Source organism: Strix uralensis, chromosome 15 (genome assembly GCF_047716275.1).
Source record: "Strix uralensis isolate ZFMK-TIS-50842 chromosome 15, bStrUra1, whole genome shotgun sequence".
In the NCBI taxonomy this organism is placed as follows: Eukaryota; Metazoa; Chordata; class Aves; order Strigiformes; family Strigidae; genus Strix; species Strix uralensis.
The window spans coordinates 949,072-969,092 of record NC_133986.1 but is presented as its reverse complement, the minus strand read 5'-3'; the positions used below and the strand labels follow the sequence as shown (position 1 = coordinate 969,092).

The 20,021-nt window shown below is 42.6% G+C and overlaps 1 protein-coding gene and 1 non-coding gene across 3 annotated transcripts; both read left to right on the top strand.

Annotated features, from left to right (window-relative positions):
• The first annotated feature begins 1,627 nt into the window (after positions 1-1,627).
• EIF4G2 (eukaryotic translation initiation factor 4 gamma 2) lies at positions 1,628-13,415 on the top strand. Of its 2 annotated transcripts, XM_074884908.1 has the most exons (22): positions 1,628-1,789; positions 3,873-3,937; positions 4,096-4,161; positions 4,580-4,705; positions 5,072-5,174; positions 5,872-6,003; positions 6,091-6,157; positions 6,242-6,393; positions 6,827-6,937; positions 7,345-7,428; positions 7,509-7,607; positions 7,853-7,994; positions 8,090-8,250; positions 8,691-8,804; positions 9,595-9,720; positions 9,963-10,067; positions 10,151-10,366; positions 10,677-10,935; positions 11,161-11,365; positions 11,831-12,042; positions 12,179-12,300; positions 12,588-13,415. In XM_074884908.1, the coding sequence occupies exons 1-22, from the start codon at positions 1,643-1,645 to the stop codon at positions 12,651-12,653; spliced, it is 2,880 nt and encodes a 959-aa protein (XP_074741009.1). In that variant the 5' UTR covers positions 1,628-1,642; the 3' UTR covers positions 12,654-13,415. The 2 variants fall into 2 exon arrangements, with proteins under 2 accessions (XP_074741009.1, XP_074741010.1); XM_074884909.1 differs by lacking the exon at positions 8,691-8,804.
• Positions 8,846-9,002, top strand: LOC141950505 (small nucleolar RNA SNORD97). Its single transcript, XR_012631045.1, has one exon. It is a non-coding gene; the product is annotated as a small nucleolar RNA SNORD97 (small nucleolar RNA).
• Positions 13,416-20,021: the final 6,606 nt, after the last annotated feature.

Genomic DNA, 20,021 nt, shown 5'->3' with positions numbered 1-20,021 from the left:
CACTTATGGAGTCTCTGCCCTAAACAGTGTTGGAATGCTTATGCTGGGAACACTGCATGAGAATATTCTGCCATCCAATGCAAAAAATATCCTTGCTTTCAGTGCCATTTTTAAGATTTGCAAGTATTTTTACTACTTTTTACTCTGAGAATGTTTATTTCAATAATGTTAACTGGTTTTAATATTGGTTTAAATCTTGTTGACTTTGCTGTTGCCTCTGTGCCCACTGACCCCTTCTTTCAAACTGAATTCCATTGATTTCAATGGAGTTCTTTCTGCACAGTTCTGTTCTTGCAGATTCATACACGAGGTCTAAGACCTTGCAGTAATATGGCTATTGTTAAATGCAGGAAAGAGTCATTATATAAAAATTCTGGTATGACAAGTACCTGTCACAGTTACATTCACCCTTATGCAATACGTTTGTGCTCAAAACTGGCTTTCAGGTCGTTTATTCAAGATTTTCTGTAACACAATCTGGTAAGTAAACTGTCCTTAATGCTTACAGGTATGAGATGGGGAAACCTATCTTGAACAAACTTCATCCCAGATAACAAGCAACATAAGAACTCCTGTATGACAGCACACTTTAGGCCTTATATAACCCTTGGTACATTGTGGCACACTGTGTTGAAAGCATTAGGAATGAGGTTGGCTCTGGGAAACTGGAAGTTCTGCAATACCATTTGTTTGGACTTGTCGTCTATATGGTTCAAGAGTTATTACATGTATCACTTTCTCTCAGTCATCTGAATTATGAGTCATACAAACCGAAAGCGGAAGGCGTATGTGTGAACAAAGCAGATGTAGATGTTTGTGGGGCCTGTTGTCAGGTTTACTAAGCTCTTGTTTTCTGTCCTGCCTCATCTAGGGCAAATAAGTTCAAATCTTTGGCAAGTCCAGGTAGCTGCTACCTCAGCCACAATCTGGGACTGAGCCCTGACTGTTAAAGAATAAAACCTCCCACTGGTAAGTCTCTGGGAGTCTCCCATTACTCAAACTTCCACCTACAGCTAAAAGCCTGGCCATCTTTGTTTTGTTTAACTGAGCAGGAGCAAGCAAACCCCACCAGCTGTGTGCTTAGCATGATAAATGCATAAAAATATCTCTCTAGAATCCTGGTCGTCTATGGGTTGCCTACAGGACACCCTGCCACAGAACAGGCCAGTTAATAGCTAAAAGCACATACAGAGATAGAAATAGTTTCCAAACCCAGAAAGCAAACCTGAAATTGGATCCGTACAAACAGGCTCTTGGAGCTCAAATAGCAAGTCTCCTCCTTCGGATCTGACTGCAAGCCGAGGACTACAGTCTATGATCAGCTAATTTTTTACCTCAACCAAATTTGAAGTGTGGTCTGACTAAAGGAAAAGCTGGGCTTAAATAAATTTATTAAATAAAAAAAACCCCAAACTCTTAGGGGAATTTATATTAAACTAACCTTCTGTGACAGAATCAACTGTAACTCACACTCTAGGCCTCTAGAACTGGGGCTCTCTGATGGTTGAAGCACAGGAGCAAACAGAGAAGGAAAGCGGCAGCCAAGCTGCCGCCATTAACCGGGTACGCCACTTGCGCAAATTCCCCTTCCCTCCTAGGCCGTACCTCCAATCATGTGGCGTAACAGCTTTCGTGAATACGGATGCTGCACTGCGGCGATGGCACAGTTCAACCAAACTTCCTCTCTCCTCCGCCCACTTCGACGTTAAGGCCACCCCCTTTCTCGGCTGTGATTGGCAAGACGGGCGGAGCCCTTGGCGGCCATTGGCGGCTGCTGACGGGAGGTGGGGTAGGTTGCGTGAAGGGTAATAAAGTTAGTGGGGCTGCCGCGGTGCGCTTTAGACGCGGCAGCGAGTCGGCTCTCTATGGAGGTGGCGGAGGGAAGCGTTGGGCCGTTGCTGCTCCTGTTGTGGTGATTCGGAGACTCGCCCTGTCTCGCGCGCTCCCCCTTCCCCTCCCCAGCCCCGGTCCCCGGCTCCCTTCCCCTTCCCCCCCCTTCTCTTGCCTTTTCCCCTGCCCTTGGTAGCCGCCGGGACCCGGGGAAGCTGACAAGGCCTTAGGGAAGGTGAGAAATGCGGGAGTAGCGGGAGAGTGATTTGGGGCCGGGAGGGAGCGGGTACTGCCGCAGCTGCCGCTTAAAATGGCGGCTGTCCGGAGTGGCCGCCATTTTCTCGTCGGCTTCTTCTCTCTTTCTTCCGCACAAAATGGCGGCTCGGGTCGATGACCGCTCTTGCTGTCTGCTTTCGGATTACCGCGGATGCTAAGCGAAGGGGTAGAGGGTAGTGGCAGCCCCCGCTAGGCGCGGAAGGGAAGCTGAACAGAAGCGTTTGAGGTTAGAGCCGCGTATCTGCGGCCAGGGAGATGGGGTCGGGTAGTGCCGCTTTGTAGGTCTGGCGTTCGGGGGAGGAGGTCGGTTGCAGGATCCTCGTTTCTAGCAGCGGTCTCTGGGGGCTGCGGGTGCCCGAGAGGTTTGCCCTTGGACGGGGGCAGCCTCGGTACATGTAGCGGGTGCGGTCTTGTGATCTTCCAGGATCCGCATTGCTGGGGGGGGCGGGAGGGGGGAGGAAAATTGTTTGTTCTTGAGAGTCGGTGGCGAGAGGATTTTTATTGCTGTTGTTCGGTTACTCCTGTCGGTCCTTCGGGAAGGGAGCGCGGACTGCCGAGAAGCCGTGTCTGTCGGCGGCAGCCTCGCCTCGCCCATGTTTCCTGTTCAGGCTCGGGCGGCGAGTAAAGCGGAGGCGCCGCTCGAGCGGGGGCGGCGATGCGGGGGCATTCTGGCCGCTTCCCTCCTCCCCCCCCCTTTCCGGGCGGACCGGGGCGGGTGCCGCGCGTGGAGGGCGCCGTTTTCCGCCGGGGGCGGAGGAGCGGAGCCCGCTCCCCTCCCTGGCAGAGAACAAAGAGCCGGTCGGGCTCTTGGCGGCGCCCGAGCCTGGAAACGGGCGGCGCCCGGTGGGGGAAGGGGAGGCGGCTCGGTGTGGCCGGAGCCGCCAGCAGCGTGCGGCAGGGCAGTGCCTGCCTCCTGCGGGGGGCGCCCCTCCCGCGCCTTTTGTTCGGCGGCCGCCATGTTGGAAGCCGTGCCTCGTGCCGGGGCGGGCAGCGCTCTGTTGGGGCTGCTCGGGCCGCCTCTCCGAAAGGTGACCGGCTGCTCGGCGCTGGGGCTGCCAGCAGATCGGTAAATGAGCCTCAAAATGCCCCTGGGGTGTTTTATGTGCTCCCCAGTCGCTTCTATACCCGTGATTAGCTTTCTGCTACGTGAGCAGTGCAGTGAGATTTTTCTTCCCGCTGCTGTCCTGCAAGCTAAAATTGGAGGTGGGGAGGGGCGATATCTTTTTCATTATTTAGTAGCTTAATCGGCCGTTTGGACTTCGGTGTAGAATATATCCGTTTAAGTGTATTCAGTGTGCATTTTGTGGTCTGGTACTTCTCACGTTGAAATTTGACTACTTTGTCTCGTAATTAATCGTAGTTTGTAGAGCATATCAATAAAGGATTCATTTAATTATGCTGTACTAGCGGAAAACTTTTTTTTCCCCTACTAGTGCTTTTCGGGGGGTTGACAGGGTAAATTTGAGGCTCTTGCTCTCTCAGTCCGTGATTCCCTTATCTCCCCTCCCTCACCCCAGTTGGAAAACATGGCTATAATGATGAAATTGGCCTTTCTGTGAGTATCGCAAGTATTGCATAATGAAGAGTTTTCTTACCTTTTATGAAGTTAAGTGTTTGAGGGTTCCTCTTCTCTAACAAACGTCTGTACTTGTATTGTAAGTTAGATACAATGGCTGCTAGTAAAACAACTATAATATGAATGCTTGATTTGTCTTTCTAGGTTTTGTTTTTCCCCACCCCGTCAATTTAATTTTATTCTTTTGAAGATTCTTCGTTGTCAAGCCGCCAAAGTGGAGAGTGCGATTGCAGAAGGGGGTGCTTCTCGTTTCAGGTACTAGTGCTCTTTGTTGTTGTTTGATGAACAATTGGCAGTGGAAACATTCCTTTGAGGAGAATTTAAATTTGTCTCATGTTTATACCAAAACTGACATGTAATTGAAAGCATTGGGATTTTGAACTTACACGAGATCACATGGTTGTTTTTAACAGTGCTTCTTCAGGCGGAGGAGGTGGTAGGGGTGCACCTCAGCACTATCCCAAGACTGCCAGCAACAGGTATGTCATCTTACTCTTTGATTTGACGTGATTTCAAAGGCTTGATGGTGAATACTGAGTTGAAAATAGAGTATCTTTAAGGAGTTACCTACAAGAGTTCATGACATGTTGATACCATCCAGTCTGTGGCGGGATAAACATATCATCTGTTGAAAGTGTTTGTCATGAGTGATATGAGGTGCACATACTTTTTTCATGCGTTTCACTTAAAATTTAGAGGGGTTTTTTGGGTATCTTTTAAATGATTATTGTTGAGGGAATACTTTACTATGCCATAGATGTTGCAGTGTTTGTAGGGGTGAGTGCATGCTCTTAACAAAGCTAGTAACAAAATTAGCCTAAGTAAGGCAACACTTAAAGGTTAGAAGGCCAGTTCTTGAAATTGTTTCTGTTATAACAATTTTAAAAAATCTTGCAGCGAGTTCCTGGGGAAAACCCCAGGGCAAAACGCTCAGAAATGGATTCCTTCACGAAGCACTAGACGAGATGACGACTCCGCAAATGACAAAGAACGACATGATGCAATCTTCAGGAAAGTAAGAGGGTAAGTCCTTTGTAAGATTATTTTTTTCTTTCCTTACTATTTTTTTCAGCAATAATCTCTCTAATAAATGGTCTGGAGAAAAGGAAGAGATGCAGGTCTTGAGTTTGGTCTGGGGGGCATGTCGCCTCCTTTGAAGGGAAGGAGGCAGAAACTGAGAGGCCAGTAGCAGCAAATACTTGAAGTAATTCTAGAGGGGATTAGTCTTTTCAGTAATACTTTACATTCTAAAGGTATACCAAAAACATAGTTGAAAATTACACTTTTCTATTTTTTTAAATAGACTCAAGTAGCAAAGGTAAATTTGGGTCTAAAATTACTTGTGGCATGCTTACATTGTCTGTAATCTTTTTTTTTTTTCCTCTTTAGCATACTAAATAAGCTTACTCCTGAAAAGTTTGACAAGCTATGCCTTGAGCTCCTCAATGTGGGTGTAGAATCTAAGCTCATCCTAAAAGGGGTCATACTGCTGGTAAGCTGGCTGCATTTCTTCTAACTACAGTTTTCATGCATGTTAAAACTAAAGAGATTGCCTGGTTTTGTTGGGGTACAGGAGTAATGTGGCTAGTATGTGTGATAATCCAGACAGAAATACCATTCCTCCTTTTCTGTGTAAAAAGGATATACTAGGGAGGAAGCAGGCTTAATGCTCTTAACTTTCCATTTTAGAAGGTTCAAGAATCACTAAACATGATCGGGGATTTTTTTGTTTGGGGTTTTTTAAATAATTTTTAAGATGCTAGTCAGCAATTTTAATTCCCTCCCCCACCTTGTTCTCCTGACAAACAGGCCTAATGGTCTTGGAAAAGGTGCCACAGGTGACCTCTTGGTACTACACTGATTAACTGATCATGTCACTTAATATCACCAACCTGACCTCAGATTAGACATACTTGGTGTTCTGATAATAGACTTCAAATCTGTCCCGTTTATTGGCTAAGGAGTATAGAAGCTGTTTGGTAGCGTAGAGTAACTTTTTTTTGTTTGCTTTGACATTAGTGTCAAAATAAAATTTAATTATTTCTGTATGTTTGATGAAATAGCAAAAAGTAGTTGGATGTTCTAGATGCCATAGAGTGGTAATATTCCATTGTATGTATGACAATTCACTTTGCTAGTAACATTTGCATCCCACTACATGCTACCTAACTCAGACCAAATTTATTTAGATCGTAGACAAAGCCCTTGAAGAGCCCAAGTATAGCTCACTGTATGCTCAACTATGTCTGCGACTGGCAGAAGATGCACCCAACTTTGATGGCCCATCAGCAGAGAGTCATCCAGGACAGAAGCAAAGCACAGTGAGTATATGTCAGTCTGAAACAATAAGTTTTGCTAGCGTGTATAGTTGCACTGATTATCTTGTTTTCTTTGTTCTCTTTTCTTAGACATTCAGACGCCTCCTAATATCTAAACTTCAAGATGAATTTGAAAACCGAACCAGAAATGTTGATAGTAAGCTTTAAAACCACTTTAATACAGAATTTACTTGTTTTTCTCTTTCCACAGCCGTGTTAAACAGGCTTCTTTGTTTTACAGTCTATGATAAGCATGATGGTCCCCTCCTCCCTGAGGAGGAGGAACAGAGAGCCATTGCCAAGATCAAGATGCTGGGGAACATCAAATTCATTGGAGAACTTGGCAAGCTTGATCTTATTCATGAATCTATCCTTCATAAGTGCATCAAAACAGTGAGTATTTGTATTGGGTGGGGGCTAAGAGCAAAATTGGACTTGTAAACTAAAAAATGTGTTTATGCTGCTTCAGGAATCTTGGAGCATAAAATACTGTAAAAAATATTTCCTGTTGATTATCTGCCCCCCACTATTTGAAATAAACAGTCTTCTGGTGTAATTAAGAAGTAAAATTGGCTTTGTTCAAAGCCATGGGAATTGTCTCCAAGTGAAGATGTAGTTTGGCCTAGACAGAAGTACCACAGGTACTTCAAAGTACGCAGGCTTCTGAGTAACAAGAACTTCAATTAGCAGTTCTTAAAAACTTAATTTTCATGTCCGTTTGTTTCAGAACAAGATGAAATGTCTGCATGTATCTGTGTAGTTGCTACTTATTACAAATTGTCATTTATAATACGTTGAAATACCTAATTTTCCTTGAATGTTTTAGCTTTTGGAAAAGAAGAAGAGAGTCCAACTCAAAGATATGGGGGAGGATTTGGAGTGCCTCTGTCAGATAATGAGGACAGTGGGACCTAGATTAGACCATGCAAAAGCCAAGGTATGTGCATATCCACTGAATATCAATTGAAATGGTTTTAAATGGCTTTCCAGAATGCAGTTAGGGTCAGTAGGAAGTCATAAAAGTAAGAATGTTGTTTCTCTAAATGCTGCTTGAGAAGATATGGTGAGGAATTTTTGAACACAACTAGGTGATCTGACAGATTTGTTTTCGACCTTGACATGCAAGTTCTGAATGTAAGCTTGAAATGGTGCCATAGTAATGAGGATTTTGATAGGTTTTCATCTTTCGCTCAGATGAGATGTCCTGATGCATTAGCTTTCCTTAAATGGCAGTCTGTTTTGTTACTTGGTCTTAGATGTGTTGATCGTGGTCACCTTTCTTGAAAATACTCAAGACATTGATAGAATTAGTCCTCACTTACAACATTGCTTTTGTTCCTCCAGTCCTTAATGGATCAGTACTTTGCCCGTATGCGCTCCTTGATGTCAAGTAAGGAATTGCCAGCAAGGATTCGTTTCCTGCTGCAGGTATGATAAAATTGCTTACTGCTTCCTTTTTGTCACAACACTGTCTTGAATCATTTCCTAATAATTTGTTATGTTCCAAGGATACTGTGGAGTTGAGAGAACACAACTGGGTTCCTCGCAAAGCTTTTCTTGACAATGGACCAAAGACTATCAATCAAATCCGTCAAGATGCAGTAAAAGTAAGTGTTGCATGTGAGATCTTGTGCTTGGCTTTTGCTTATTAAAGTGATCCCTTACGCTGTTTATTCCACATCACCAAATTTATGCTGTTTATTACTTGGAAGTAATTGTCACAGTGGAGTGTGATAGTAAGGGGTTAAGGGTTAAAATCAGATGGACTTCTAAGAGGTGAGGGCTAAAAACCTGACTTTTTCAGGGACTTTTAGTCCAAACTGACCAAAATGCTATAATTCCTGTTTTAAAGGATCTGGGAGTTTTTATTCCTGCTCCTATGTCTCAAGGGATGAGAAGCGACTTCTTTCTGGAGGGACCCTTTATGCCACCCAGGATGAAACTTGACAGGGACCCACTCGGAGGGCTTGCTGATATGTTTGGACAAATGCCAGGTACACTGAAACTGCAGGGCTGATATGAGCGATGACTGCAGCTGTTCTGTACTGAACAAGAACTAAAATTGTCTTTTGTCTCCCTGATAATACAGGTAGCGGAATTGGTACTGGTCCAGGGGTTATTCAGGATAGATTTTCACCCACCATGGGACGCCATCGTTCAAACCAACTTTTCAATGGCCATGGGGGTCACCTCATGCCTTCTGCTCAATCCCAGTTTGGAGAACTAGGCAAATCTTTTCTGAAAAGTCAGGTAAGGAGGATGTTGTTCACAGGCTGACTTCAGCTTGTTTAGAAGCTCTTCTACAGATGCGTATGTTATGGATTATAGTCTGCTTATGTTGAAAGACTTCCTCAGATTTGATTCTGATAAGAACTGATGCTCAGCTGATACAAAAATTCTAAACCACTTTTTAAATTGTGCAAGAGATGCAAGGAATACACTTTCTTTTTTTTTTTTTTACTGCAAGAAAAGGTGCATGTGGCTTTGGTGGGTCAGAATGGTGTGTTTTATTTAAAAGATAGCCCTGTTTTTAGGGATAGGTGCTACTCTCCCACCACCCCTGCTCCTTCTTTCTCCCTTCCTGGCAAATAGAATCTTTGTTCCTCTGGTCCCTCTGGTACTACTTACCATATGATGTACGCCACTCCATCATCTGCACTTCTTTCTCTATATCTCCCTTTCTGAAATAGGGGCAAAGCCAGCTCTACCATAACCAGAATCAGGGACTCTTATCCCAGCAACAAGGACAGTCGAAGGATATGCCACCTCGGTTTTCTAAGAAAGGACAGCTTAATGCAGATGAGGTACATTACATGCCTACATTACTTAAAGCCTGTTCTAAATATTGCCCAATGATTATAGCAAGACGCGTTATTATGAGGACTAATGCTGGAACTCTTTCTCCTTCTCCTCCTCCTTCTTTGTCCCTTCCTTTTTCACCTTATCCCTCACTTTCCTTAGGGTACCAGCGTCCTATGAGCAAGACTGAGATATGAGGGCAATTTCTTGGGGTGTCCCTTCCCCCACACCTCCCCAAGAACACTACTCTGACATCAGTTCCCATGCATCATACTGATAGCAATAACATTGAATTAAAACTTCAGAAAATCCTGAACTTTAGACACTTTAGAAACCCTGAAGTGCTGGACCAGGCTAAATTTAGTTTTTTTTTTTTAGAACTGGCTGATAGGCAAAATGTCAAATGCTAAGTAAACTGCATTGCTTATTTTGAGTATTGACCAGACTTGTATCCTGATTTCTGAGCAATTGGTAGAGTCTTATCTTGTCTGTAAAATACATCAGCAAACATGTGAAGTATCTTCTTGGGTCTCTAACATACTGCATCTAAAAGGAGCAATTCCACATCTTTATACCAATGGAACTAAATACCAGTAACTTGCAGCAAGTTGTGATTCATCGAGTCGTGCTTTTGGGGGAATTTCAGTACACATGTGTCTTAATCTGTATTTGAGTGTTAACATTGTAGAAACGGAAAAGTCACGCTTCAGTGGGATCGGTGTGACTCCATGACTGTGTATTCTTGGTCAGACTACTTGAAACAGTTTGAGTTTTTTCTGACTTACCTGTTTACAGATTAGCCTGAGACCTGCTCAGTCTTTTCTAATGAATAAAAACCAAGTGCCAAAGCTTCAGCCCCAGATAACTATGATTCCTCCCAGTGCTCAACCACCACGCACTCAGACACCACCTTTGGGACAGGTAAATACAAAAACTACTGCATATTGTTGGCTATGCTTAATTTCTTAATGCATGTAAAACTTGGACCCGTTTCTCATATGGGAAGGGGGAGAGAAGTCTTCATTGCACAGAGCAGGCTATATGGAAAAAATGTATGAGAACCTAATTGACTTTGATCTGCTTTTGTACGTATTTGGTGTTCTTAAACTTGATTGTAAATGTAGGTAGATAAAAGAAACAAATTCTAGTTTTCTATTTTTCAGCCTCCTCAACTTGGTCTTAAAACAAATCCACCGCTTATACAAGAAAAGCCTGCAAAGACCACCAAGAAGCCACCTCCTTCTAAAGAAGAGCTACTTAAACAAACTGTAAGTTAAGTATGTAATAGTGCTTGCTTGAAGCCTTGTATATGCTCTTTAAAAATGAATGTTTATACTTTTTTTTTCTCTAGGAAGCTGTTGTGACTGAGTATCTGAACAATGGAAATGCTAATGATGCTGTCAATACTGTGAGAGAAATGAGAGCTCCGAAACACTTCATTCCTGAGATGTTGAGCAAAGTAATCATTCAATCCCTAGATAGATCAGATGAAGACAAAGAGAAAGCAAGTACTTTGATCAGCTTGCTCAAGCAGGAAGGAATAGCCACAAGTGACAACTTCATGCAGGTACTGCAATCTAATAGGCTCACAGTCCTTGTTGCTTTGTTAATGGTATTTAGCTTGTGTAAGGGCAGTGTGCAGATTTTTTGAAGTCCTGTTGATCTGAGGAGGTAATAAACATAATGTATAAAGCTGTGAGGGGCATAAGAAGTCATGAAAAGAAGAAACATAGGTACAGGATTTCAGGAACTGGAAATGGGGAACCTCTTGGCAGGTGATTGAAAGCAGAAAAGGGTCAAGGCTCACGTGTAGTAAGTTTGTGCATGAGAACAAAATACCAAAGAATTCCAACTTGTGGGTGTTTACTGTTCCTTAGGCATTCCTGAATGTGTTGGACCAGTGCCCCAAACTGGAGGTGGACATCCCATTGGTGAAATCCTACTTAGCACAGTTTGCAGCCCGTGCCATTATTTCAGAACTGGTGAGCATTTCCGAACTGGCTCAACCACTGGAAAGTGGCACCCATTTCCCTCTCTTCCTGCTTTGCCTTCAGCAGTTAGCTAAGTTACAAGACCGTGAATGGCTAACAGAACTGTTCCAGCAAAGCAAAGTGAATATGCAGAAAATGTTACCAGGTAAGAGTTACCTTGTAGCTCGTATGACACCTCTTATTAGTGTATGCAAGATGTTTTTACCTGTATTTTTTTACGGCAGAGCGAAATAACATAGAAGGCTATTTTGATGCAATCAACTGTCGTAATAAAGAATGGTGTTTGCTAAGAGGTGGTTAGACCCATGAACCATTGATTACAGCTTGTGATTAGCACCAGTACTGAAGTGTGTCTGTCTTCCCTTGTCAGAAATCGACCAGAACAAGGACCGCATGCTGGAGATCTTGGAAGGGAAGGGGCTTAGCTTCTTGTTCCCACTTCTGAAACTGGAGAAGGAACTGCTAAAGCAAATAAAATCGGATCCATCCCCTCAAGCCATCTATAAGTGGATTAAAGATAACATTTCACCCAAACTTCATGTAGATAAGGGATTTGTGAATATATTGATGACCAGGTGAGATGCTAATCGTGATGTAGTTTAGGCCCCTGTTTTGTTAAGCTACCAGTAAGTCACTCACTGTAAAGGCTGACCTGTAGCTCTATGCAGAAGAACATACAGTACGCAGGGAGGTAGGTAATCTTGAGTGAACCTTCCCTGTATTAAAACACCCATTATATTGAGAAGAAAGCCACATTTATAGGCTTGCATCAGTGTTGCTGAAGCGTTGGTGTTGCTTGGGAGGGAGAATTCTAGACCTGTCTATTCTTTTTCATAACAGAAGTAAAACTAGGATTTTCACAGTGCATGCTGAACCACAACACTAATCTGCTGTGCATGCACTTAACTGCTGGTAGAAGCAGGAGGGTATTTTTAGTAATAGCTAGAAAACTGACCTTGAGAGTACTTGTATTACTGTTTCAGAAATCTAGCTGCTGTATCTTAGTTTACAGGACTTACCTTTATTTTATTTTTGGTCAGTTTCTTGCAGTATATTTCTAGTGAAGTAAACCCACCTAGTGACGAATCAGATTCTTCATCTGCTCCATCTAAAGAGCAGCTAGAGCAGGAAAAACAACTGCTTCTTTCCTTCAAGCCAGTGATGCAGAAGTTCCTCCATGACCATGTTGATCTGCAAGTGAGTGCTTTATATGCACTCCAGGTGCACTGCTACAACAATAACTTTCCAAAAGGTATGTGCATCAAGCTCTTACCCAAAATTTAACGTACTTGTGTCTGTGTATGGCTTTTAGGCTTGCCACTACATTTCAGAGTGAAGCAAGCTGTTCAGAAGGTACAAAGCTAATGAAATTTAAATTTACTTCATAGGCATGTTACTGCGCTTCTTTGTTCATTTCTATGACATGGAGATCATCGAAGAAGAAGCCTTCTTGGCATGGAAAGAAGATATTACTCAAGAGTTTCCAGGGAAAGGCAAAGCTTTATTCCAGGTAAACTCGCTAACATGAGAGATCTGTCTCTTGTGAGCTCTGCTGCACTGGAGTGTTTGAGAACGCTTTCAAACAGTGTTTAGGAGTTGTTAATGTCTAGAAACTTCCACTAGGAAGGAGTGAGGCAAGATGAACTAAACCTTTTTCCTTTACTAGAGACCTACATTTACTGCAAAGTGTGGCTGAAAGATTTTTAAAATTAGCTGGGGGAAAAAAGCAGTGTTCTGCAGAAGTACATGGTGGGGAAATAATTCCTTTTCCCTTAAACCAATTTTATATAACTGCAGGTAAACCAGTGGCTAACCTGGCTGGAAACTGCTGAAGAAGAAGAATCTGAAGAAGAAGCTGACTAAAGAACCAGCCAAAGCCTTAAATTGTGCAAACATACTGTTGCTATGATGTAACTGCATTTGACCTAACCACTGCGAAAATTCATTCCGCTGTAATGTTTCACAATATTTAAAGCAGAAGTATGTCAATAGGATATCCTCTGCAAAAGGTTTTTGTAGTATGTCTTAATAGTCTACAATAAAAATATTTTAGAGGATCTTTAATGTTTAGATAACAGTGTATTAGCAGCATGCAATAATTACATCATTAAGTTCTCGAGCAGAAGCAGTCTGTTGCAAGGGTCGTCTTTGCTGCCAGTTACCATAGGCTGTTTTTAAGTTAGAAAACTGAATAGCAACACTGAATACTGTAGAAATGCACTTTGCTCAGTGTAATACTTGAGTTGTTGCAATATTTGATTATCCATTTGGTTGTTACAGAGATTCCTTAACTGTAATCGATGGTTGTTGCCGTAATAGTATATTGCCTGTATTTCTACCTCTAGTAATGGGCTTTATGTGCTAGGTTTTAATATCCTTGAGCCTGGGCAAGTGCACAAGTCTTTTTAAAAGAAACAGTTTACTTGCACAAAAACTGATCAGCTGAAGAGATGGTTTAATGCCCTTTGGAAAAGAGGTTTTTGTGGGTGTGAAACATGACATCGTGAGAAATTGGAATTGGTCCCTCTATTATAGTACTGAAATTAAGTCTACTTAATTTATCAAGACATGTTCATGCCCTGATTTTATATACTTGTATCTATCAATAAACATTGTGATACTTGACTTGTTTCTGAATGTCTCCCAGTAGAAAAGCTTTGACTGACAACTAGTTTACTTACAGAAGGAAACATCAGTGGGAGTTGACTTAGACTGGGCCCATCTTAAAGAGTCTTTTTATAATTGTCTTGACATGCAAATGAATTCTAAATAAGGTCACAGACAAGATTAGACACCACAGATTTGCTGTGGCAGGAGCAAAACTCAGGATTTCTGCTGAAGAAATGGTAGGAGTTTGCCCTATGGTCTAATGTATGCTTTATGAGTGAGTATGTGCTTTTTAACTTCCTAATGCTTTGAACTTTCCCTAGGTCACATGCATGTCTCTTCATCAAGTGGCACTGACTATTAGCTGCCTGGTTCTCAAATCAGATTGGTAGGAAAACCCCACAGAAGGGTTTAATGATGTTGCATTTTACAGGCTTGAAATGTCATCCATTAAATACTCAAAAGACCTTACTTCCTAGAACTTTGTTCCTAGTGAAACTTTCTTCCTTGTTCATGTTCTGACTTTAGTTGTTGTAAAGTCATGTATTTGTAATGGCAAAACAGCAGTGTCTCCTTGACTGAAACTTGTTTTTACCTGTGGTGGAAGTGCTCTAGAGTAAATACTGTCTTCTGCGTTGTGGGAGATGAGAAAGTGGAGCACAGGAAGACATTAGAGGGCTTTCTTAGAGGGGAAGGATAGCTTGCATTTCTGCACCTTAAAGTGCTCTGAGTGGGTCTGGTTCTTCCTGGGGCTGGCCGTTTGCTGGAAGGGCAGGCTTTGGGCAGGCTTCCCACCTCCACTTACACTTGGCTTGGCACTTCAATTCCTTCAGCGAGCTGCCTCGGGAACTTGCTACAGTGCTGCTCTAAACCAAATGACGTTCATAAAGGGTATTTCAACTTTCTGAATTGCTAACAAAAAAGTCATGACAATTAAAACACTGTCTCTGCATTTCAGAAATGTGGCATATCCAGCAGTAAACAGGAGAGCAGGATACTTCTGTGGACCTGAGCTCAATTAAGAAAGAAAGCAAAGCACTAACTACACTTAAGTATCTCAAGGCCAGGAGCTGGCTGCTTTTTTGATGTAGCTGCAACTTCTGTGTAATAGTGGTGAGCCAGTGGTGGCACGGGGCTGCCAGAAAAGTTTTTACCAGTATGTTGTTCCTCCCAGTCATGACAGTAATCTTTAGGAAAGCATATCGTACCTGTAGAGTACTACAGTTGATGATAGATTTGCAGGGGCTGCAGGGCCTACCCTCACTTCATGTCTGATCTTGGGTAGGTAGATACAGGTGCTTCCCAAGTGGCTGTCCTTCATACTCATTAAGGTTCTGTGGTTAAATATCATTTATTGGGATAGAGTAAACGTAAGTACAGTTTCAAGGTTCATTTTCTCCTAATAAATTCCAAATTCTGCTGTTTCAGAACTGCAGTTTTGAATGTAGTAAAATGCAGTGTAGAGAAATTGAGCAGTTACAATAACAGGCTTAGGGTTTCTCCAAGTCAGTTGTTACTTTCTTTGGTATTTAAACTTTGCTGTTACAGCTGATCAGTTTAGTGGTGCATGCCACTGTAATAGGACTCTATGTACTTCAGTTACAGGTGACTAGGTAAACAATGCACTTCATTCCCCTGTGCTGCAAAGCTGAAGATGGAGAGGAACCACAAGTCATGAAAGAACAGTCCTAACCAGTAGTTTTCAACTAAATTTACTGTAGAGGTGAGAGAAAAAGGCAACAGCAGAAGGAGGTGCAAGTAAAACAATTTGTAGTCAAAACTTCAGGAGAATAGGAGCAGAGTGTGCAACCCACTCTTTTTGCCAAAAGTTTGGGGAAGGTTAAGCTGGCAGCTGTAGATTGTTTGAAAGCATAACTAAAGCCTTGTATTCTTGCCCGGTCCAAAATGTAATTACTATGATCTTATGTACTTGTGCATGGAGGCTTTGCTGCTTGGCTTGTTTGTAACTAGTCACTGAGTTAGGAACTCTGTTAGAGAAGAGTAAAACTCTTGTAAGAACCATGACCAAAAATCTGGAATAGAACAGACACAGTGGAAAATGCCACTAAACAGTGGAATTACTCTCTAGGGTAAGACACTTGAAAAATGTACATGCAGTTAGTGTGAACAGATGTGGTTTCTTGAAACTGGTATAAAAATGGCTCTTACAACTGCAGGGTATGCATCAAAATGGTATTTCCATAGATCAGGAGTGGGAGCATCTTCACTTGATCTTCAGCTACTTGTTAAGCTTGTAGTGCTTGACTGCAGTGCTTGTGCCTAAGCGAAGCTGGACAAGGGGCTGGGGGTTCAGTGGGTCTGACTTTGTGTGGCTTTTGAGTTGCATTGTACTTCAAATGTAAATAGAGCGTACTCCATTTTAAATAGTAAAGTCAGTCAAAATTAAACCAATATAATTGATCAATGATAATGGCTTTGGCTAGTATTAATTTTGTTAAATGTTAGGTATAACATAAATACACTCACAGGAGGACTGGGGGAAAAAATTGTATATTAAAACACATTTCCTACCTGTTCAGTCATGAAGTTTTACCTTCTGAAATGGTGAACTAGGTTACAATGAAACAATTTCCACCAGGTGTGTCCAGTTCAGTGAGTGGGTCTGTATCTGATTTAAAGGTTCCTCCTGAGGGAAGTTACATGTTGGTTACTTACTTCCAAGAAATAAGAAGCGTAACTGTTGGACTGTTGGTACCAATAGAAGACTAAATCTCTTTCAAGCTGGAGCATGGTGCTTCACTATGTTCAGATTTTCATTCTAATTGGCATTTCCAAGAGTCAAAACATCTTTATAAGTCTGCACGTGCATTGTTCTTGGGTAAAAATGCAGGAGGAAGCCATGGCTGAGAGCTGGGGTTGGGTACAGAATTACAGAAGCTTCCCCCTGAATGCTAGCGGGAGGTTTTTTCAAGTGCTGTGAATAAATCCAAATAATGATTAGATGATTTCAGTACAACCTTCAATAATTGCTACAAACTTTAGTTTATGTCACAACCCAGGTTAGGCAGCTGCACTGACTGATAAAAAAAAAAAACAGTTTATTACCAGTTCATGCTTACTTCTCAAAATCAGTTTCCAGAGAGCTAGTGCAGCAAAGAGAACGGCAGAGCTTGCTCTTACATGTAGCTGGAGAAACCCACGTTTATTAACTTGCTTATTGCACATGCTGCACATTGAAAGCCTCAGCTGGCCCTTAAACATCATCTAGTGCCACCCTCCTGCCATGGGCAGGGACACCTTCCACTAGCCCAGGTTGCCCAAAGCCCCGTCCAACCTGGCCTTGAACCCTTCCAGGGAGGGGGCAGCCACAGCTTCTCTGGGCAACCTGTGCCAGGGCCTCACCACCCTCACAGGGAAGAATTTCTTTCTTAGAGCTAATCTGAATCTACCCTCTTTTCAGTTTAAAACTGTTAGCCCATGTGCTATCCCTACACTCCCTGATACAGAGGCCCCCCCCCCCCCCCCAGCTTTTTTTAGCCCCTTTAGGTACTTGGAGACCACTGTAAGGTCTCCCTGGAGCCTTCTCTTCTCCAGCTGAACACCCCCAACTCTCTCAGCCTGTCCTCACAGGGAAGGGGCTCCAGCATCTTCGTGGCCTCCTCTGGACCTGCTCAAGCAGGTCTGTGTCCTTCTGATGTTGGTACGCCAGAGCTGGACTCAGCCCTGCAGGGGGGTCCCCCGAGAGCAGAGGGGGAGAATCCCAAATGACCAAGTCTGGAACAAACTCAGGCCTTTCACCTCTGAGGTTCAGGGACTGAATAAGATTGTTTAGGTAGAAGAAATTCCTTGAATGGTGTGCTTTTAATGTGCTGATGTTAAAAGTGATACAGGCTCATCTGGATTCATTTTATGGAGCCCACATCCATTTCCTCCAACAGATTCCATACAGCTGGTAGTTGGAGACTAGTGAAATGTTATTTTTTAGGAGTTGACCAAGCAGCCATGACAACGGAGTTACACTTGGCATAAATACGTGGCTGGAGTGAGGAAAGCAACCATCTGAGTAGGATTTTTATCTTCAAATATTTTGAAGTTTATAACAACATAAATTGTACATTTAGGATTTGTTTATGTTAGCAGTGAATATGCCTGAAGGATCTGATGTGTGAAGTATTCCCAGAATTTTCTTATCTACAAAGCTATTGAGAACACGTAAGTTTGTGAAAGAAAAGGGTCTTCAACTGGTTTGATAAAGTATGTGGAGGATGAAGAGTTTATAGAATTTGTTCTGGTATAAGAGAGATGTTTCTGGTAGGACCAAGTGAAATTTGAGAAAGGCAGGGTAAGGTAAGAGCATTAGAGTTAAAATAGAGGTGAAGGCTTGATTGCATTGCTATGGTGATTTTGTTTGACCCTTTAAAGAATAACTGCATAGTCTTTCAGACTTTGTAGGCAGTTGAAGATTTAATCACTTCAGAGCGTAGAATACTGGGTGACTGGCCCTTCTCAGAGAAGAATCTTGCAGATTTGAATTAAATATTCACGTTAATACTAAATTACACCAAAGTCAGAGTTAGCTGTGGTAGAGGCTTGCTTTGTTTCTGCTGTTAGCCAGGGCTAGTACTGTCATCTGCATCAGCTCAGGGGACCCATGGTAGGATCAGATATGGAACAGGTGTCATAACATTTTTCCTATGTATTAGTAAAATTGTAAACCTAAAGTCTAATACTTTTGTGCTGAGACTTCACATTCTGAGGAAATCAACTTAGCAGAGTCCTGTGATACTGCTCGGCCATTATGATTCAGTGGTAAGGTGACATCATACAAATCTGGAGAATCAGTTCACAGCTGCTGTTTTACAAAACAGTTGCTCTGCACAGCAAAGTAATAAACAAGGCCCCAAGCATGCACGTTAGGCTGTCTGCATTCTTCCCAAGCCAGATGTATAAAGCAGGGGCGGTACTTAAGGCCTTGGTTTTTCTAGACATATATACACACAATCATGTATAGTTTTTCTGTGTGTTAGATGTGTCCCCATTTATTTATATTCCTTTTGTTCCTCTTAGACAAATGCCATTCAGTTAATTATTTTAAGCTTACATTGCTTGCTGAGTTAACATTTCAGATTCTGATTAATAGTAGAAGCATTAATACTAGTCCCCCTTCCCAGTATTGACACAGCAAAACAACAGGAGCTGTACTCGGGTTCAGCTGACATTTTAACTTCAAATGTTCTCAAAACATGCAGTGCAGTGAGCCAATCTGAGAAGTGTAGGACTGTCCCAATTTCATACAAAGAAAACTGTTCTAAAGAGGGGAGGAAGTGCCCAGCATGACAAGGTAATGAGAGCTAGGGTACTGCACTTTTGGGGAGAGGGTAGGTAACTGTGATTACTCACTAGATCAATACATCTGTGTCATTTCCTGCTCCAGTGAGCATTTCCATGGTGACCTGCAATTTCCTGTAGTTTTCCATCTACAGAATTCATGTGCTGGCAGTACCAACCTGATGCACTTTCAAGACCATGAATTATTTAGGATATGATGAAAGAGCATTCATAAATTTAATTAAACAGCGCAGTAGATTAACAACATCGTTAGGGATCCTGATGCAATAAAAGCTGAAAACGCCCACCCCATCTCTGCATTTTGGCACATGCCTTCAATAGGTTAAACCTGTGGAGGCCCACTGAAAGGGGCAGGGGTGACTCCAGTACATACCCCCGTGGAGGAGGGCCCCGCTCACCCCTGCGCTGCCCATCTGCTAAATTACACACTCTACTGCCTTTGTGTACTTATTGCAAAGCTTGTGAGAGTTCCATCTGGATTTCTCAGACAATAATTTGCTAGATACTTCCACAGATGCACAAGAAGTAATTCTTAAGTTTAGCAGACACTACGAGAAAAAGTTTGCTGTTGACATTTGCTGAAACAGCAGACCTAAAATACAATTTGGAAAAAACCCTACATGTAACAAAAAAAAGTTCTCATAAAAGCCAAAATATGAAGGGAACTGGTAGAGGGATACCACCTGTATGCAAGCCTCTTCTTGGAAATCTCCCTTTAAGTTTTAGAGAGCCAGCCATCAAGGCTCATATAAACTTGATCCTACCCAATTGTTCTTGGGGGTGGGGTGGGGGGGTGGGGGGGTGGTGTAAATTAGGTCTAAAATTGGAAACTAATTCAAATCAAATCACAAAGATAATGCCTGAGCTACTGTTTCGCTGGGTGGGTTTTCTCTTACTTAAACTATCCAAATGTTGAGTGTCTAGACATCTACACACTCCTTAGGCAACAGACAGAAACAGGTTCCTCAAAGTGATTCATTCCACCTCCCTTAGATCATTATCTTAGGGTAGGATCCCCTCTGGGGATGCCAGTCCCTGGGCCTCCATAGGCCATACAAGGTGTCTAGACTGCTAATTTTCAGATGTCTGAAGATAAATTAAATTCATCTCAATCACCTGGCCATATAACCCTGAAGTAAAATTTGCCATAATGCCATATGAACATATAATTGCACTGTACACAAATTGTGTGCTGTGCCAGTGCTCTGCACATCCATGAGCTTCTGCCCAGGATTTCTCTGCCTCTGCTAGAGCCAGAGATGCCTCCACTAAGTTGAAGCACAGATCTACTTTCTGCTGGGAAGCATGTAGCCT